Source organism: Mytilinidion resinicola, assembly GCF_010093595.1.
Source record: "Mytilinidion resinicola strain CBS 304.34 unplaced genomic scaffold BDZ99scaffold_4, whole genome shotgun sequence".
Lineage (NCBI taxonomy): Eukaryota > Fungi > Ascomycota > Dothideomycetes > Mytilinidiales > Mytilinidiaceae > Mytilinidion > Mytilinidion resinicola.
Genome location: NW_022985440.1, coordinates 1659038 through 1677813, shown reverse-complemented (window position 1 = coordinate 1677813; position 18776 = coordinate 1659038). Strand labels below are relative to the sequence as shown.

The window sequence follows — 18776 nt, the reverse complement described above, 5'->3', positions numbered from 1 at the left end:
ACCAAGCAGTACGAACAGCTCGAAAAGCAAACCCAGACTGTCATCAAGGAAATGGCGAAGATCGACAAGGAGACCGTCAAATTTGAGGAGAAGAAGAAGTTCTTGGCGAACAAGCAAAAGAAGTTGGAGAAGACCATTGAGACCAGCAAATTCTCCGTTTCTGAATCCGAGACCCACGCCAAGCAACGTACCGATGACATTGAACGAGACTCCATCGAGATCGCAGAGTTAGAAGAGAGCATGAAGGCTGAAGAGAAGGAGTTGGCGTCCATCCGAGAAAGTCTCAAAGGAAAAACACAGGGTCTCTCTGACGAGATAGCCACCAAGCAGAAGTCATTGGAGCCCTGGAAAGCAAAAGTCAATGAGAAAGAGTCTGCCATCGCCGTGGCTCAGAGTGAACTAGACATTCTGCGTGAGAAGGAAAACTCCGGGGCTGTTGCAATCACCGAGGTTGAAACGAAAATAGCTGGGCTCGAGGAGTCCAAGACTACCAAAGCTGCCGAGCTTCAGGAGTGCAAGTCTGAAAAGAAACAACTGGAGAAAAAAGCTGAGAGAGTCCAAGCGGACATTTCGGAAGTCGCCAAGAGGGAACCTGCATTACAATCAAAGCTGTCCGGTGCCAGGCAGAAAGCCGACGAGGCCCGCGCGAGTCTCTCAGCAACACAGACTCAGGGGAACGTATTGACTGGCTTGATGCGTTTGAAGGAGTCCGGACGAATTAGTGGTTTCCACGGGCGACTAGGAAATCTCGGTGCTATCGATCAGAAATATGACGTCGCAATCTCTACAGCCTGCCCTTCCCTCGACAATATCGTCGTTGACACAGTCGAGGTTGGACAGCAATGCATAGAATACCTCCGAAAGAACAATCTCGGTCGAGCGAATATCATTCTCCTCAACCGGCTCGCAAAACGAAACCTGTCCGAAATTCAGACTCCCGAGAATGTTCCTCGACTCTTTGATTTAGTCAAGCCCAAAGATGAGATTTTCAGGCCAGCTTTCTACAGCGTCCTCCAGGACACACTAGTGGCCAAGGATCTTGAACAGGCTAATCGTATTGCGTACGGTGCGAAGCGATGGCGTGTGGTGACCTTGGACGGACAGCTTATTGACAAGTCCGGCACCATGAGTGGTGGTGGTACCCGAGTTGCCCGAGGAGGGATGTCATCCAGGCTGGCAGCGGACGTTTCTAAGGACCAGGTTGCGAAATTGGAAGTCGACAGGGACGCATTGGAGCAAGAATACTCGAGCCTTCAGCAACACCAGCGGGAACTTGAAACTTCCCTGCGAGAGCTGATGGACCAGATCCCTAAGCTTGAGACCAAAGCGCAAAAGCTCGCCCTCGAACTTGAGAGCTTTGATCGCAACATCGCTGATTCTCAACGTCGTATCAAGGAATTGGGCGCGGAGCAACAGACAGGGAAGTCCGACAAGGGCCGGATCTCGTCGCTAGAAAAGAGCATCGCCACGCTAGAGAGGGAGGTGTCCAAGCTACATACGGAAACTGCTGGTGTCGAGGATGAGATCAAGACTCTGCAAGACAAGATCATGGAAATTGGTGGAATTAAGCTCCGAAGTCAAAAGGCCAAGGTCGACGGCTTGAAGGAACAGATAGACACTCTTTCTGACGCCGTCTCCACAGCCGAAGTCGCCAAATCGAAGGCTGAGAAGCAAAAGGTCAAGCACGAAAAGGCGTTTGCAGAAGCTACGGCCGAGCTCGAGAAGATGGCAATCGAAGCGGACAAGGTCGAGGAAGACATGAAGGCACAGATCAGGGATGCTGCTGGCACCAAGAAGCAGGCCGAGGAGGCGCAAGATGCCCTAGACACGAAGAAGGAGGAGCTGCAAGCTGTCAAGGCCGAGCTTGACCAGAGGACGGCGGAGCTGAATGAAACCCGCGCCGTCGAGATTGAGATGCGGAATAAGCTCGAAGAGCATCAAAAGAGCCTGAACGAGTCTCAGAAGAAGCTCCACTTCTGGCAGGATAAACTAGGGAAGCTCAAGTTCCACAAAACCAGCGATCTCGGCGAAGACCAAGAGGCGGACGGCATACCGACATACACCAAAGACGAGCTCCTTGACATGGATAAGGATGACCTCAAGCATGAGATCGCTGCTCTTGAAGCGAAGAACGAGAACGTCAACGTCGACCTCGGTGTTCTAGCTGAGTACCGTAAACGAGTCGAAGAGCACGCTACTCGGAGCATGGACCTTGCTGAGGCAGTGGCGGCTCGTGATACTGCAAAGAAGCGATGCGACGATTATCGACGACAGCGTCTGGAAGGCTTCATGGAAGGCTTCAGCCAGATCTCGTTACGCCTGAAGGAGATGTATCAGATGATCACCATGGGTGGAAACGCGGAACTCGAGCTCGTCGACTCACTAGATCCGTTCTCTGAGGGTATTCTTTTCAGTGTCATGCCACCGAAGAAGAGCTGGAAGAATATCTCCAATCTCAGTGGTGGTGAGAAGACGTTGAGTAGTTTAGCATTGGTGTTCGCCCTGCATCACTATAAGCCAACGCCGTTGTATGTCATGGACGAGATTGATGCGGCGTTGGACTTCCGAAATGTGAGTTACCCATTATTGGTCTTAGTTTAATGTGCTTTGCTAAATCCAGTACAGGTCTCGATTGTTGCGAGCTACATCAAGGAGAGGACGAAGAATGCTCAGTTCATCGTTATTTCACTGCGAAATAACATGTTCGAACTTGCATCTCGATTGGTGGGTGTATATAAGGTCAATCATATGGTAAGCTTATCCTCCCTTCCCTTTTACAAATCACCTGCGTGCTAACGCTGCTCCACAGACCAAGAGCGTGACCGTCGAAAACAAAGATTACCTCATCACCGGGCGGGCATGAGTTCCCTTCACTGTACCTTTTTCCCTTTTCCGTACGGCGTTCTGGTGAATGCTGTGGCATCTGGTAGGGCTTCGGGGTTGCATACTAGTAGCAGTTGGGCCTGTTGATGACATAGATGATAGTAATGGAATGATGTCTCAGTTTATCCGATATCTCCTCGCGAATGATGCCTCAGGGTCCTTGCACCAGTTCTAATTCCGTGGTTGATATAAGGGTCCTCCCGCTAGTCCCGATCTTAGCGTCGATTTCATGCAGCTCTTCTCCTGACTGAGTAGGTCTTGGCGTGAAAGCGGGTGTACCTGACGAGACCTTGAATTACTCTTAATAAGGTTTAACAAGTGTAAGGAATGGGCTAAGAATGTTCAGTTTTAATAAGAAGATACGTCAATACATTTGGGGCTTGCTAAGAGAACTCGTTATGGCGGTTTGGATTCTTTAGGTGAATAGGTTGACTAGGTCAGGTTTCGCAGGAGGGAGGTTTATAGGGTGATGCCTTGGTGGATGGGAGGGTCAGCAAGGGATAAGGGTGACAGGGTAGAGACACGGGGCACATGACTGCACGTGAGCTTCGGTCCGTTTCTTTTTGAGTACAAAATTTGCCTGGCGAATGTTCTGAAGAGCAAGACAATTAGGATGAAGAGAAAGCGGGCATATATATCCAGCATTTCGAAACATTCAGCCCATGTGATGCGTATATGCAATAGCATAGGGACCAGCGTCAGCTAGCTGACTTTTGCTATATCCAAAGATACCTGGAAGAACACTAAGGTGCGGCAGGTAAGATGACGAGACACTCTATCTGTTACAAAAAATCCAACGCTCCAACCAATGCAAGTAGCAATACAACCCATAAAACCTAGCGACACGCTAGAAATGCGGAACCCCACTCTTTTGATACAACCAAAAACCTTTGCGCAAACACCAGAAACGCCACCAGCCGAGCTACAATCCCATTACCGCCGACGAGATATTGTTACATATCCTGCTAATGTAACAGTGGTTGGGATTTATTTACGGCCCTAGTCTGACTCCTCCGCCTTCTGGACTCCGCGGTATTGTCGAAGTACTAGGCAGGACGCCGTATCGGCCGTAGGTTTTCTGGTCGACAGAGACGTAGTGAGGGAGGCGACCTAGGAGGTTGAGCTTGGCTTCGATCCAGCGGAGGATCTTTTCTGGCGGGACGAGGAATTTGATGTAGTTCAGGCCCCCTAATTTTGTCAGCATGAGACAGGATCAGGGTGGATGCTAGCAAGGAAACATACATAGGTATCCGAGCCCAGCACCGCAGAGATGTCCTAGGAAACTCGTGTTGGGGACTAAAAAGCTTATGACGAGGATGAGGATTAAGGGGGTGGTCCAGGTCGGGATTTTGTATGGTCCAATACTGGGTATGGATTAGCGATTCGTAGCTCTTGAGGCGTAGGGATCTAATACCTGAAGTTCGGGTTCGCTTTGTGAGTCTTCATGGCTTCGCTTGATAGCAGGAGGAACACCCATATGCTACATCAGTCAGCTTCGCCGTACCCATAGTTCAGTACAACAAGCTCATACCTTGCGCCCATGATTGTGGTATTGCTTCTAAAGACACCTCGTTCCAACAGGGTGTATAGGGCTCCTGGGATGAGTCCAAAAGCTATCCATCCATCAGACATGCCCCTTACAGCCGGTATTGGAGATGCTTACGTCCGGTGAAAAGGAGGAGGGTGGGTAGTGTCCCATTCTCAGCCTCGAAGCGCTCAAGTAAAGGGGTTAAAGCGAGGACATTGAATATCAGATGCACAAACCCGAGGTGCATCAAGGGAAACGTGTTCAACCGGTACACTGCGGATAGGGACGAATTAGTCCTTGGTTCATGTCTTTTGGAATTGACGTCGCGCTTGATATACGAAGAATTCAACAGGGTGAACAAGGGAAGGAATCCGTACATGAGGCCAGCCCGATTTCCTTCGGTATCAGGGCCGCCCATTCCCTCAACCAGATGATAGGAATCGACAGCGCCCACAGCGCAACGATGACGAAGATGAGCGCGCGCGTGCATAGGGGCAGGCGGAAGATGTAGGAGCGGAGCCGCAGCGGGTTGAACTGGAAGAAGGAGGACGGCATGACCGGGGAAACAGGCTTTAGAAGCCCTCGATGTGTGCTGGAGGAGGGCGAGAGGAATGATGCGCGTCCCAAGGTTCTCGCGCGCAAAAGAATCTGGGGAGGCGGACCGACGAAACGCCGATCAACGTCAAAACCACAGCTTTCTGACAGCGACGAGGGATGAATGGATTGAGGGGTCTGAGAGCATGTCGTTGTTAAGTATGTATATATTTTCTATTGTGGAAGCTGTTCTAAAGCTGATTAGTTTGTAGCATCACTCCTCGCTCTCCGCCGCGATGCGCGCCTCCTCAAGATACCCCCCTACCTTTCCGCGCTGTGTATCCTCGTCGGAATAGGATGGCTACTGGTATTGCCCTTGCAAGAGTATTCGAGGAACACCTACGTGTCTGAGAACGCCCTGCTACCCGGCCAAGTGCATACGTACTTTACTGGGAGCGAGCATAATATCTTCAGGGCCTACCGGCATGAGGTTGCGGAGCTAGTACACCAGCCGTTAGAGGGGTATGTACTTCCTCACGTTGGATTTTACCTTTCAAGGACTCATTGAGTTTGCAGGAGAAACCAGAGGCTTGCAGAGATATTACGGTCCTCCGGACTGAAAGTCGCGACTCAAAATTACGAATACTCGGCCTCAGGACGGACAATATCTGGCCAGAATGTGTACGCCATTCTTCAGGGTCCCCGGGCGGATGCTACCGAGGCAATTGTACTTATAGCAGCTTGGAGGAATATGGATGGAGAGATTAACCATAGCGGAGTAGCTCTCGTCCTAACACTTGCTCGCTACTTCAAGAGTACGTTGATTAACATACCAGTAGAAGAAGTATACTAACAGACTCTAGGATGGTCACTCTGGTCCAAGGATATCATCTTCTTGATAGCTGGGGACAGCACGGCAGGGCCACAAGCATGGGTAGACGCCTATCATGACTCTCACTCCCCTGCATCAATCGAGCCTCTTTCTATCAAGAGTGGTGCTCTCCAAGGAGCCGTTGCTATTGACTACCCAGCCGGACCATGGGGTCACCGATTCGACAAACTGCACATCGTATACGATGGTATCAACGGCCAGCTTCCTAATCTCGACCTCTTCAACACGGCCGTATCAATCGCCAGTGGTCAAATGGGAATTGGCTGCACCCTTCAACGTATGTGGAAGCACGACGACTCATACCAAGAGCGCCTCCAGACTATGCTCCGAGGAATGATCAGCCAAGGTCTCGGTCATGCTTCTGGTCCCCATAGCAGCTTCATCCCCTATCATGTCGACGCCATCACTTTGCAGACTGTCGGCGACGGCTGGCACGATGAGATGTCGTTGGGTCGAACGGTCGAAAGTCTGTTCCGAAGCTTAAATAACCTCCTCGAGCACCTCCATCAGAGTTTCTTCTTTTACCTCCTTATGCAAGCAAACCGCTTCGTTAGCATTGGGACCTACCTTCCCAGCGCCATGCTGATCGCGGTAAACTTCACCATCACCTCCATCGCATTATGGGTACAAAGCGGACGACCCGCTAAACCACCATCGCCCGTCTCAACCGACACCGAGCCCTCCGAGGCTCCCAAGATGACAGCCGTCGAGAAAGACGACATGGTAGCCCTAATCCCGGAGCAATCTCTCGCAATCATAGAACGGGAACTGTTCCTCCCTCTCGCTTTCGTGGGGAGCGCGCACTTCCTCGGCCTCCTACCTCTCTACATCTTTAACAACACTTCAGAAAGCGTATGTCTCCGCCTTCCCTCTCCACACCAACTCTTTCAGAAGAGCTCAACTAACATCCCCAGTCCCTCACCCTAGCCTTCCACATCACCACCTTCCTCGCTCTCTTACTCCCACACCTAACCGCCTTCGCCCTCTCCCTCTCCCCACACCGCCCTTCGGCCCAAGAAACAACCCTAATCCAATGCCTCTCGCTCCTCCTCCTCGGCATGTTCCTCTCCGCCCTCGCAACCCTCAACTTCTCCCTCGCCTTCCTCGTTGGCATCCTCGCCACACCCCTGACGTTCGTACGACCAACATCCTCCCGCCCACTAGCGGGATTGCAGACGCTCCTCCTAATCGCCGTCAATCCCCTCGTTGTTACTACCCTAGCGACGAGTTACTGGGCCGGCGGTGACGTGTCCCAGCTCAAAACAGTGCTAGTGGCTGCGGCGGAGGGGTGGCACGTGTGGGGCTTGTGGACGCAGGTGGTGGTGTGGTTGGTGTGGTGGCCGGCGTGGTTTGCGGAGAGTGTGGTTGTGGCGGGGTCGTTATTCGGGGAGCCGTCAGAAGCAAAGAGCGATAAAGCGTAGCGCTGAGAGCAAGGGTGATGAAAAGGGAAGAGGGAGACGAGAAGGTATGATATGTAAACATAGAAATGCATTTGGGATGTGTCACATGATCACAAGAAAAAGATATGTCTGCGCGGTTGATTCTGTGAGGACTTGTGGGCATGGTGGGTACGCGGTGTGGCCCTCGTCGTGTACGCGGCGTAGGCAAAGATTCGACTGCTGCGGCTCGACTGGGGAGTTCTTTTGCCATTTTTACACGAAACGTCTATACTCCTCATACGCCGCGTGAATTGTCTGAATCGGTGTCGTCTAGACTCTCTAGTTCGAGAAGTGCAGAAAGTGAACTGGAAAGGGTGTGATTGCATGGTTTTGACAGGTGGATGACGGTGTTTGAGGTGCCTCGTCAGGTTGAGGCCGATTCGGACACGATGGTAAGGTTTCGAGGGCCATAAACCCGTTTCCAAGAATGGTTTAGTGTAGTAGCACACTCTTGAGCATATACTTCACAGCAGCAGAGAGATAGCTTAAGTCTAAAATTTCTCTTATTCGTGACCGACTAACTGCCGGGCCCAGAGCGAGTGCTCTGTTACTCCGGATGATTATACATGCTCCACAGGCCCTGACTTTCCGGGCCGCAGAGCACCGCAACAGCTCCCTATGCAGCCCAAACATCCTTGCCCACCCCCTCAATCCAGTTCCCTAGCTGGTTGACGCTCGAATCCCATTCACGCAACCGCCCTCGCATGTTCTCGATCTGCTTCATATCTAGCACCTTCGGCTGCACCCAGTTGATCCGTGCGATCTCTGACACCTGGTCAATCGTGCCCCTAAGTAGCCCCAAGCTCAGCGCCTTCATGATCAAGTGCTCGATCTCGTTGGGCTGGACCTTCGTTTCCTCGGAGATCGTAGCGAAGGACATGGCGCGGTCGTGCGGTGGGCGGCGGAAGACGGTCTCTGTGAGCGCGGAGAGCGAAATCTTCTGGTAGAGGAAGGTTTGGTGTTGTTGGAGGAACTCGTTCTTGCCGATGTTGCCTGCGAGGACATCGTAGGCGACTAGGTCGCCGCGGTTGAAGGCGAAGAGGAGGTCTCTTAGCCAGGCGTGCTGAGTATGCGAAAGGGTGTCTAGGATCGGGTGCAAGAGAAGTTCACCGAAGTTGTAGATGCTGTCGGAGACGAGAGCGGCGATGGCGAGGTCGTAGGCGCGCGATTGGCGTTCTGTGGTTGTGAGGTCGTTGACGGAGACGCAGGCGAGGAAGAGGAGGCAGTTCTTGTAGTAGGCTGCAAAGTCCATTTTGTGCTGTTCACGTTAGCTACCGTCATGTGGGTAGATGCAAGAGGGCATGCTACCTTGTAATAGTCCGCATTGGCACGGTAGAAGGATGCGTGCACAACGGTCTCCACCGAGTCGAAAGTGTCTAGTATCTTCTCGCACTCATCGAGCTTTTTCCGCGCACCTTCATACTCCTTCAGCTTCAACTGGATATCTGCGGCTGCCACAGTGGCGTATACGTAGGCGTCTTGCGAGGCTGGCTTGTTGACCTTCTCGACGAGCGCTGTGAGGAAGGTGAGGCGCTCTTGGTTATCTTCAAAACTGTAAGTACGGAGTAGAAGTATAACACAGCAACGTCTCATTCTCACCTCTATAACATGCAGCTGTGCTTAGACCTAGCTGGACAAGCTTCAACTGGTTGATCTTAGCCGCAAAGGTCTTGATGAAGTTGTCGTATAGCTGTATCCGGTGTCGTGCGCTGGCGGGTGTCTGGAAATATTCTAACAAGGCCTCCGTGAGCTCGTGCCATAGCTTCCTCTCCCAGTAGTCCTCGAAGGAAATGAAGTGCGTCTGGAGGTCGTCGGGGGCCTCATCCCGCATGTCGCCCAGCAGGTTGGGGATCGTATCTGTGTCCATAGCCATGCTGTTTTGCTTGTCCAGATACTGGAGTTTTTGAGGGTTTGAGGAGAAGGAGAGATTAGCTCAGCAGGACGGTGTGAGTACGAACGCAGATGGTGTTTTGGTAGAGTTCTGGCGGCGTCAACCAACAGGCAGTTGAAGCTCCGCGAATGCGATCGGTCTTGGCGCGCGGTCGGCGCTAGGGTTTTTCCATCACCGAAAACCGACCTCGAACGACGTGAGAGCTACTATCCGCACGCCTCGACACTACTCTCTGAAGGCATTGACCCGACCATGGCGTTCCCTAGGCATTGCGCTCGCTCTGGCGCTGGTCTGACGACAGCATTGACCTCGCCCGCCCACATTCCGAACGTCTCGAGGATTTACCGGCGGGGTCTGAACGAAGATGTCAGGATCACTAGGACCGGCAAGCCCATTCTCACAGTATCCGGGGGAAGGTATGTTGATTGATAGTGAATCTGAAGGTACATGTCTGACGTTCTTTCCAGATCATCACTCGGAGGTATAGCCACTTGGCACGCACGAATCAAAGCTTCCGCTCACTCATGGATCAACAGGCTACACCGCGACCGTCTTCGGAGCTACCGGTTTCCTCGGAAGATATATTGTGAACCGACTGGGTACAAGTAAAATCGCTGAAGTTATAGACAAAGTCTGACGGGAAGCAGCTCGTTCGGGATGCACTGTCGTCGTTCCCTTTCGCGAGGAGATGGCCAGGCGTCATTTGAAGGTTACCGGAGACTTGGGACGGATAGTGTTCCTTGTAAGGAACTCGATACTGGAGTGAAAGCGCACGCGTTGACATTGGTCAGGAAATGGACCTTCGAAACACAGCATCCATCGAGGAAAGCGTACGGCATTCAGATATTGTTTACAACCTCATCGGACGGGATTATCCTACAAAGTTAGTCGTACATGATTAACATAAATCCGGAGCTGATAGGATGCAGGAACTTTGATCTCTACGACGTCCATGTAGAGGGTGCTGAACGAATTGCTGAAGCCGTTGCGAAGTACGACATCGACCGATTCGTCCACGTTTCCAGCTACAACGCAAACAAGAACTCTCCGTCAGAGTTCTACCGAACAAAGGTCTATACACCTAATACTCGTGTTGTAGATGATTGCTAAAGTAGGGTTAGGCATACGGAGAAGAAGCGGTCCGCAACATCTACCCCGAGACCACCATCGTCCGACCCGCGCCAATGTTTGGGTTCGAGGACCGCCTCCTAAACTCGCTGGCTGGCCAGAAAAATTTCATCACATCGAACTGGATGCAGGAGCGGTTCTGGCCAGTTCACGCCATTGACGTCGGCATGGCGCTTGAGCAGATGCTCCACGATGACACCACTGCATCGGAAACATACGAGTTGTTTGGACCCACCAACTACTCATTGGGAGAGATTGCTCAGCTAGTCGATCGGGAGATCGTCAAGAGGAGAAGGCACATCAACCTTCCCAAACCGGTGTGGAAGCCAACGGCTGGTCTCATGAACAAGTGTCTGTGGTGGCCGGTTGGGTCTGCCGATGAAGTGGAGCGTGAATTCATTGATCAAGCCATCGATCCGAGGGCGAAGACTTTCAAGGACTTGGATATCGAACCAGCGGAACTCAAGAGCTTGACATACGAGTATCTGGTAAGTCATCGCATGCTGTTCCTAAGCTATGATCCTTGTGACCTTGCTAACCATGATTCATCACTATAGAAAGGCTACCGCAGCTCCGCTTTCTACGACCTACCCCCACAGACCGAGCGCGAGAAGCGGGAAGAGAAGAAGTACCTCCACGTCCTCGACGACCAGTAGTTTCATTGCTGTCTTCAATTTCATTTCTCTATCAACCCAAATCATATGCCTTTGTGTAAAAGACAGCCAAAGCGGAGCGGCGGGGCTGGGCACTGTGTATCGATGGGATTGTACATATCAATGCGAACGGACTGCATATATTCTAATCTGAGGCATCAACCGCTAACTACGATGGAGCTTGTGAATGGGTAGATTCAGGGGGAGGACCTGAGGGGTCAGGCTAATTTGGCCATTCAATGGGTCTGGAGATCAAAAAGATCAATGAGGTTGATCCTAACTGTTTTCGACAGAAGAGGCTAACTACCCACACAGAACGGTGATCTTGGTCACAAGAAGTAAATCTCAATGGAAGCGATTCTTGTCCGCCTGCACATCGTTCTCCAAAAAGAGCTCGATCTTGTCGTTCATCTTTGGACCAATGTCATTCGATAAGCAACAGCAGACGATACCTACTGCACCAAACGCGATCGATGCGAGACATATCGTCCTATGTCAGAGTCAGCCTTCAAGTTTCCTACTCAAAACAGAAAAGGGAAGGAGGAGTCTCGTACCTCAGTCCCACGACATAGCTTTGAACGACCGCTGCGCCCGCCGCCTCAACAATTGCGGTCGTAATCCCGGGTTATTTTTCAATGGCTGTCGCGCCGAGCGGTAGTGCGGCCAATAGTGCCTGAGCCGTGGAAGGGGTAGCACCAGCCGCGATGGCTGCCTTCGGAACGAGAGACGCCGCATGGGATGCTTGAACGTGCGACAGGATGGTGAGGTAGATGGACTGGGACAATGCACCACTAGTCTAGCGGGCAACACCTCTATCTCATTGTTAGTGAATACTTATAGGGTAAGCGTAGGTAAAATCACGGCAAGACTTACGCCAATGCTCCGGAAATTCCCAGCTGCGTTTGTGGCACTCCCGTCTGGATGAACGTGATACTCAGCGTTTGCGCCCATCCATACGCCCCCTCACAGATAAACACAAAGACCATGATCGTGGCCTTGTTGTCTGGTTTCATGAGTGCGAGTAGTCTGCCGAAGAGTGGCATAACGAAGAAGGATCCGATGAACTGGTATTTCCAGTGGCCAATTCGAATGCCGAAAATCTACAGGAGGACTGAGCCGAAGATGAGACCAAGATTTTGCGGCAAGGTGAGCTCAAGAGAGTAGGAGAGGGGAGTGGTGGCATTAGTCCAGAGGACGTTGATCTGGAACGACTTAGCAGGCGAAAAGAACAGAACCAAGGGAATTAGAGCTTACGGCCGTTGGGTAGGCGATGTTGACTGAATAAAAGAACATGTTCACGATAATTCCGGCAATGAAAGGGAATGTGCTGGTCCACACGTAAGCATTTCAACTCCTTCTCATGGTCTTTGGGAGAAAACTTACAATTCTCGCCCGTAGTCCTTCGCAAAGATCTCTGGCGGTGTCATCGGCTGCTTTAGCGGCACGAAAGTCTCATATAATGCGAATACCACAATAATTACGAAACCCGCGACCAGCAATCCGATGACTTTAGGATCACTCAATGTTATGATCTGAGTGTAGATCACAGCAGTGAAGACGAGTAGCGCCCCGGTGGTGAAGAGTACCGCGCCACAGTAGTCAAGCTCGCGAAACGCCTGTTTAAACGGAGTGCCACGGGGATGCTGTGGCGGCTTGTATAGCCAGACTAGTAGCACGAAAGAGATGCAACAAGCAATCGCCGGGCCGTAGAAGAGCCATCTCCAAGCTTCGCCGTGGCGGATAGCGTAACGGCCGGTTATGGGGCCAAAGAGGACCGCAACCCAAGTGCTCAGGTCTATTCGAGGTGAGTATGGGATCTCAGAGGTCAGGATGACAGGGCGTAGTACTTACCGGCTATGAGGACCCCTATGTGGCGGAGGCGATTTGGTAGTAGCTCTGGCAAGGCGAAAGCAGCGAGTTGACACAGTCCGCACCCATGCCTATACAGGTGGCACCGGCAATGATAGCTTGTGTGCTTTTGGCTGAACCGATGGCGATATATCCGACGAACACGGCAACGTTGCCACTGATGATGAACCAGCGCCGGCTGAATATAAAGCTCCCTCCACTTCAGGTTCTTAGGCCAAGGGAGTTAGCCCAGGAGCAATCAACAATGCTATGCGTTCCTAGCTATGGTGGCAGTGCGAGTCTCCTGTGGAAACTGGGGGTGATGTAACGGGCTATGTCTCGATGCTCGCTCGCGGGGCTCTTGATGGATCAACTTGGGAGAAAGAGATGCAGCAATGGTTGGAAATCTGTCTGGTGATTGGGTGATGGAGAAGCATACGTAAAACAACACACATGTGCGTTTTGCTTTCAAGAGATCGGAAAAGAGAGGAGAAGTTGGCTGATGTGGAGGTTGTGTCGAAATGAGGCGACCCAGTCTCTGATGGAGTGGAGGGTGGAAGCATCAACTGTAATGCTGGGCATCGTTACTAAGGACATGTGGTGATGGCGATTGGGCTTAAATACTGACGAGTAGCAGAGGCTTAGAAGGCGGAAAAAGGCTGTCCTTATGCTGAAGAGATAATAAGCAGCGTTACCTTGCCTACCGTCATCAGTCTTTCTCACCCATGAGTCTCCTGTTTCATCCGTTTTGCTCCTCCGTCTACAAACATGATAACTTTCCATGTCTGCATTTGAACATCTCCCCCACGGCTCCACTCGTAAAGAGGGTTGGCTGCCGCATCGCCCCAAGCCAGCACATGACATGTCTTCAGAGAGATGTTTGAAGCAATACTTGGAGGCGCTCTTGTCGAGAAATCAGGGCTCTTTCGAAAGGAGGGGGTTTATATTCTACAGCCACCTGTCCCGTCACGAGTTTTAGCTGAGCACCTGACTTCCTCGTGCTGGTAGAAAGAAGTCACTTGACTACAACATAGACCAGACGAAGGAGTGACTCCGGAACACCTACCGGTATGTAAAGTTGTAAAGCCACTCTGTGTGAGAGAAGTACGAGAGTTAAGAAACTTAGTAGATGCTAGCTAAGCTCAATGGAAGTAGCGTAGGAATGAATCTCACAGCTTCGAAGCAGTTGGAATGTTCTCAACGACGTAATATTTTATGCTTCCTTCTGGTGAGTTGTGCCCTCTTTTCCAACTGCCTTTACCTGAGTGTGATGGCAAACGCTTCAGTACGCTTATTCCTCAACAAGGTCACCACTGGCAACGACGTCGGCGTCGCATTCGTGCCCTGCGACCTAGCTGCCCCTGTAAGTGCCTGCTGTGCCATCGGAGAATCATGCACAGGAAATGGCCCTTGCTACAGTGGTCTGGGTTCGATCTATCGCGCCGTGTACGGATAGGAATTGGGGCGAGTCCTGTCCACACATTTGCAGGGAAGCCGACCCCAGGCTTAATGCAGGTACGTATGCTGCGAATTCTGGCCTCCTTTCAAATTACCAGTTTTGTTGACTGAAAGCTGAGTTTTTGCGTGGTCCAAGGCGCCCAAGACGGCGGTCAATGACTCTCAGACTGCGGAGCACCGAGCGCTAACTTCGTCTGCGGTGACAACAGTGGATGCGACAACGCTTCGCTCATTTTCGTCCACGCAGTTGGTGTAACACTCGGCGTCATGCTCCTCTCGGCGATAGGGTGGGCTCTATGGGAACGGCCGAGAACGAGGCGTCTTATGAGACAGAATGCTGGCACGGTGACAGGACCCGTTCAGCATGACGCGTCTATGTACCAACAGACACCACAGCCTCCACTAGCTGAGGTTGGCGACCATGGGAGGGTGTGGGAGATGCCTGGGACGTGATCTCGGTTACTCGTCTGATACGAAGAGCAAGAGAGGAGTGTTGCGTCCAATCGGATTATCTATTCATAATATTCTCAAGGATGTCAGTCTCGACCCTATTTCCTGACGAGAGGTAGCAATGCATCAACACTACTAGAGCTGCAGGCTATCTGATGCGAGTCTCGTAGATGATGACCTATTTGCTTGGCTCACAATTATTGGCCGGGTTTGACTGTGCAGATACCCACGCCGCCTTCAGATGCAAGCTGTAATCGCACCTCTCCATCGCTCTTCTCGAAGGCGGTAAAGGCCATACGGCCATGTTTCGATGCTGCATATTAGCGCCAACAGGAATCATACTCTGTCATTTGCAGTTGAGACATGAACCCTTGTTCAAATGCGTAGGTAGATGTTATTCGTCTGTCCCCTCGGCAAATATACAATGCAGCCACCAGCTGCCTTTCGTTACCAACCAGTAACTGAAGCCAGATGACTTTCCTAATGATCATGCGCCGTAGCCAGCACATCCAATTCCGGCAACACCAACGTCAACAAAGATAGGTAGAGAGAATCAAGATATGCGTGCAAATGCCGCCAGAAATGCCACTAACCAAAGACATGTGTGAAGGAACACGAATCGCAAGAAATGTAACAAACTCACACCTTGATGAGGTTTAAAGCTAGAAATCGACAATCGTAGTGCCCAACGCCAGGGAAATGCCCACCCATATCCAATTGAGTAGATGAACTGGAGCCAGGGTAGAAAGATAACATAACGCCAAGGGAAAGCATACAAGCACAAACTGACTTGTCGGACTTTTACGTCCAGTAATATTACGGTTCTCATACTTCCAATGCCCCAACCATGTAGAAGAGAAGATATGCATTCGCGGCTAAGACTTCGCTTTCTGGGACTAGTACGACCTTGGAATCGTCGAAGAGAAACCAGTCGTTCCCTTCCCGGGAATAAGAAACGTAGTGTCCAGAGTCGATTTTGCCCTTGTGAACGACAACTGAGGAGAGTTCATAGTATAGAGAAGGATATGGAGAATTGATATTTTGAGAGGAATTGAGATTCGATAGAGAGGGGTTTTTTAAGGATGCTTTCGTGGTTGGAGCGGTAGTCTTGCAGTGCGTCGTGTACGGGTACATGTCCAACGTGAGCGGGAATTTGATTTTGGTTTCGAGTTTCGAGGACGAGGATTTGGAATGTTCGAAGCGCTATAAATGCCCTTGTTAGCTAGTTTTCTACTCTAATTTTTTTTTCCCCCATATATACCTTTAGGTGTATTGGAAGAACCGGCGGTAGTCGCTTTATACTGAGCTGCTTCGTTGCATTTTGCTGTTGGCCACCGCAATTCCCACATGTGTATTCGGCCGCCGCTAGCCTCTCCCTCCCAGTGAACCTGTCGAGACAGTCCCGGATATCGATCGCAAAGTCCTTGTCGCCTCCGTCGCCACTTTGTTGTAATTTTCGCTTCTTCGCTTGGCTACGTAGGTCGAGACTGAGGTCCATGACGGGGTCCAGTGCTGTTGTGACGTTGCGGCATTTGTCGCATGTGACGGTACTCTGCAGCATACCCGCAAAAGTTTGGTGGATGATACAACCGCAGTCGGAGCCATGGGAGTCTGTGGAGCCGCCATTTTCGAGGTGGAGCGTATTTAGGATGAATTGCATGTATTCATGTGCGTCTTGTTGCTGATAGCCTGCAAGTGCCTGCGTTATATTAGCACAAGTTGTCCGAAATTCGTGATGCGTCTCCTCTCCCGCGGAGTGTGTACCTGTGCAGCCATCCAGCTCCCAAGCAACATACTGACAGCTCCATATCCCTCTGTCTTCTCCGCTGAGTGGAACTCGATGATTATCTCGTCCATAGCGCAGCTCACGCATGCGTCCTTTTCACAGTCGGCCGGTTTATGACCCTCGGCAAGATAAAAATTTCGGACAAATGGATTGTGTAGAAGTGTTTGTAGGATGACGCTCATGAAACAGGTCTGGCCCATGTTATAGAGACCTCGCAACCCGATGGCGCGGCAAGGAACGAAGGTAGAGTTGTGGCGAATGAGCTGAGAGTTGTCCGGGCTGTTCATCTCTTCGTGTTTCCGCTTCTTGCCTGTAAGAGCATCAGATCGGGCTTGAATACAGATACCCGTACAACGATCTGGAACTACGAACCTTTCTGCAGCCGGAGCGTTTCTAGAGCCGGGTCGTAGACGTAATCGGCGCATGGGTGGCAATAGAGATATCCTTCTCGTGATTCCACAGCTACCCTAGTATTAGCCGTGTGTTCTAGACATGCTGGATCGTATATCCGTACAAAAGGCATGCCCCTTGGCGTCAAAATGGCCGTCTCGAACCTCCTCGGTCATCACGTTCGGACATTGGAGACACAAATATAGAGGGCGGAGGGAGACGACGGACCGGCCGTCGGCATTGGCAGTAGATCTGTGGGTTTGTGCTATTATACTAGGCTTGTCGTGAATCGTCTGGAGGATCTGGATATAATTTCTGGTGGCGGCCTTCTTGGCCTCTTCGAAGAGCTCCCGGACGTGTTCTGCGATGCCGTGTCAATATTGGGGGGCGACTGGAGGAGTATTTCCGTGTAGAGGACCTACCACACCCAAAGGCAACGCTGGATTCCATGCTATTCGCGGTGACGGCGGCAGTCTTTGCATTCTTGGTGACTTTGGGCGACGCCAGCGCGGCGCCCGAGGGCGGCTTGACTGCGATGCTGTCCATGGTGGTGAGGGAGGAATCACCGGCTACATGGCTCGCAATGGAGAGAGCGAGCGTCGGGGGTCTTTGGGAGCGTCACGGGGAAAAGTGACGGCCTGCCCTCGCAGTGAAATGGTGGTGGTGGTGAAGGTTTGGGATAGTTACCGGAATAGCTTACGGTCCCAAATGACCCTTAATTGCGCGCCGATCTCCCGATCTCTGACAGGGGCACCTCCGCTGTGGCTGCCGCTCAATATCAACGGGGAACCGACATCTCTCCTCTTCCTCAACCACCACGCATCCTGCACTTCGGTATATACAGAACACGCTGCTTTCTCATCTCCCTCTAGACAGTATAATCCCATGTGTGCAACGAATACATCCAAGGGAATGGAACAAGGCTGTCCCTCATTCTTTTTCTCGTGAATCAAGCTGTATCCTCTACTCCGCAACCTTCCTTCCACTCCATGGGGAAATCTTTCTTCATATATTCATGTAGGTACCACAGTCAGACCTCAAAGACCCTAATGAGGACAGGGGTGACGGTGTTAACTGATAGCCGAGATATCCAGCGCCCAGGCGGTAAGTAATTGCTTTTGCGTAGGCAGCAACTTCGTTCTTATTGCCTCAGGCATATATTTCGCTCAGCCTCACATGTGCCGCCTCTTGTTACATACACCATCGGAGTTTTTCTTGCTTCTGTTCAAGTGCTCTAAGCCGCATGATAAGGTGGTTCAATCGTTCCGTCCAACTCAACTCATTCTCCGTTAGGTTGCAAAGAGTCCTAATGGCCCTCTTATGTTCAGTCTGCTGCGACCGCCTCTGCTCTCTCATTAGCGATGGATATAATTACTCTCGCCTTAAGACCATCCCACCGACCAGGTTGAGGTCTGGTAACGATGGAACAACGTTCGGATTCCAGTACGAGTCCATGAAAGGCATCGCCCATTGGGTGTCAGTGCAGTTATTCGTATTCGAGTACGACTTCTTAGGATACCTCAATGAGTGGACAACAAAGGGTTGCTTGGTCGCAACATTATTGGTCCAACGCTTCAACTACGCAGCGTCACATAAGCTCCGGAATCCAATCAGTTTGAGTGTAACGCAGCGCTACTGGAGATGGATGCCCCAAAGCTTGAACTCCATCGAACTGAAGTTGACAGACGTGACGAAGTGTGCAGACCTATACAGTGGGGCTCCCAAAGCCGATTTAGCACGGTGCAAATACCGGGTGACGGCAGACTCCAGTGGGGCTCTATCAAACTCAGGCTGAGGTGTACGGCTAACGTTTCTAGGCGATCCACTCTCGAAGACGATTCTAAGCCGTCCAGATCTCGAAAACAGCGACACCGCTCTCAAATCTATGATCGCGCT

At 51.4% G+C, this 18776-nt stretch overlaps 6 protein-coding genes across 6 annotated transcripts; 2 read left to right on the top strand and 4 right to left on the bottom strand.

The window, feature by feature from the left end:
• Window positions 1-3427: 3427 nt before the first annotated feature.
• Window positions 3428-5001, bottom strand: BDZ99DRAFT_459967 (uncharacterized protein). The gene is made up of 6 exons (XM_033719275.1): window positions 4789-5001; window positions 4547-4684; window positions 4415-4496; window positions 4298-4363; window positions 4126-4247; window positions 3428-4071 (listed from the first exon to the last, which is right to left on the bottom strand). The coding sequence occupies exons 1-6, from the start codon at window positions 4964-4966 to the stop codon at window positions 3875-3877; spliced, it is 783 nt and encodes a 260-aa protein (XP_033581226.1). The 5' UTR covers window positions 4967-5001; the 3' UTR covers window positions 3428-3874.
• Window positions 5002-5025: 24 nt separating this feature from the next.
• Window positions 5026-7757, top strand: BDZ99DRAFT_567920 (Glycosylphosphatidylinositol:protein transamidase, GAA1 component; the record flags this gene model as incomplete). The annotated part of the gene is made up of 5 exons (XM_033727740.1): window positions 5026-5164; window positions 5218-5467; window positions 5522-5760; window positions 5809-6689; window positions 6752-7757. The coding sequence occupies 5 exons, from the start codon at window positions 5026-5028 to the stop codon at window positions 7256-7258; spliced, it is 2016 nt and encodes a 671-aa protein (XP_033581225.1). The 3' UTR covers window positions 7259-7757.
• An 8-nt stretch (window positions 7758-7765) lies between these two features.
• Window positions 7766-9253, bottom strand: BDZ99DRAFT_459966 (uncharacterized protein). The gene is made up of 3 exons (XM_033719274.1): window positions 8876-9253; window positions 8585-8820; window positions 7766-8534 (listed from the first exon to the last, which is right to left on the bottom strand). The coding sequence occupies exons 1-3, from the start codon at window positions 9147-9149 to the stop codon at window positions 7893-7895; spliced, it is 1152 nt and encodes a 383-aa protein (XP_033581224.1). The 5' UTR covers window positions 9150-9253; the 3' UTR covers window positions 7766-7892.
• Window positions 9254-9419: 166 nt separating this feature from the next.
• BDZ99DRAFT_516866 (NADH-ubiquinone oxidoreductase-like protein 40 kDa subunit) lies at window positions 9420-10951 on the top strand (the record flags this gene model as incomplete). The annotated part of the gene is made up of 8 exons (XM_033725111.1): window positions 9420-9583; window positions 9635-9648; window positions 9704-9766; window positions 9815-9909; window positions 9959-10050; window positions 10097-10238; window positions 10289-10783; window positions 10853-10951. 8 exons carry the CDS (start codon window positions 9420-9422, stop codon window positions 10949-10951), a joined length of 1164 nt encoding a protein of 387 aa, XP_033581223.1.
• A 342-nt stretch (window positions 10952-11293) lies between these two features.
• On the bottom strand, window positions 11294-13502 carry BDZ99DRAFT_506950 (uncharacterized protein; the record flags this gene model as incomplete). The annotated part of the gene is made up of 10 exons (XM_033724206.1): window positions 13250-13502; window positions 12883-13016; window positions 12800-12844; window positions 12332-12743; window positions 12203-12275; window positions 12061-12150; window positions 11822-12012; window positions 11645-11739; window positions 11503-11533; window positions 11294-11438 (listed from the first exon to the last, which is right to left on the bottom strand). Exons 1-10 carry the CDS (start codon window positions 13357-13359, stop codon window positions 11294-11296), a joined length of 1326 nt encoding a protein of 441 aa, XP_033581222.1. The 5' UTR covers window positions 13360-13502.
• A 1555-nt stretch (window positions 13503-15057) lies between these two features.
• BDZ99DRAFT_459963 (cysteine proteinase) lies at window positions 15058-17516 on the bottom strand. The gene is made up of 6 exons (XM_033719273.1): window positions 17303-17516; window positions 17005-17241; window positions 16863-16952; window positions 16469-16800; window positions 15966-16403; window positions 15058-15907 (listed from the first exon to the last, which is right to left on the bottom strand). The coding sequence occupies exons 1-6, from the start codon at window positions 17424-17426 to the stop codon at window positions 15530-15532; spliced, it is 1599 nt and encodes a 532-aa protein (XP_033581221.1). The 5' UTR covers window positions 17427-17516; the 3' UTR covers window positions 15058-15529.
• Window positions 17517-18776: the final 1260 nt, after the last annotated feature.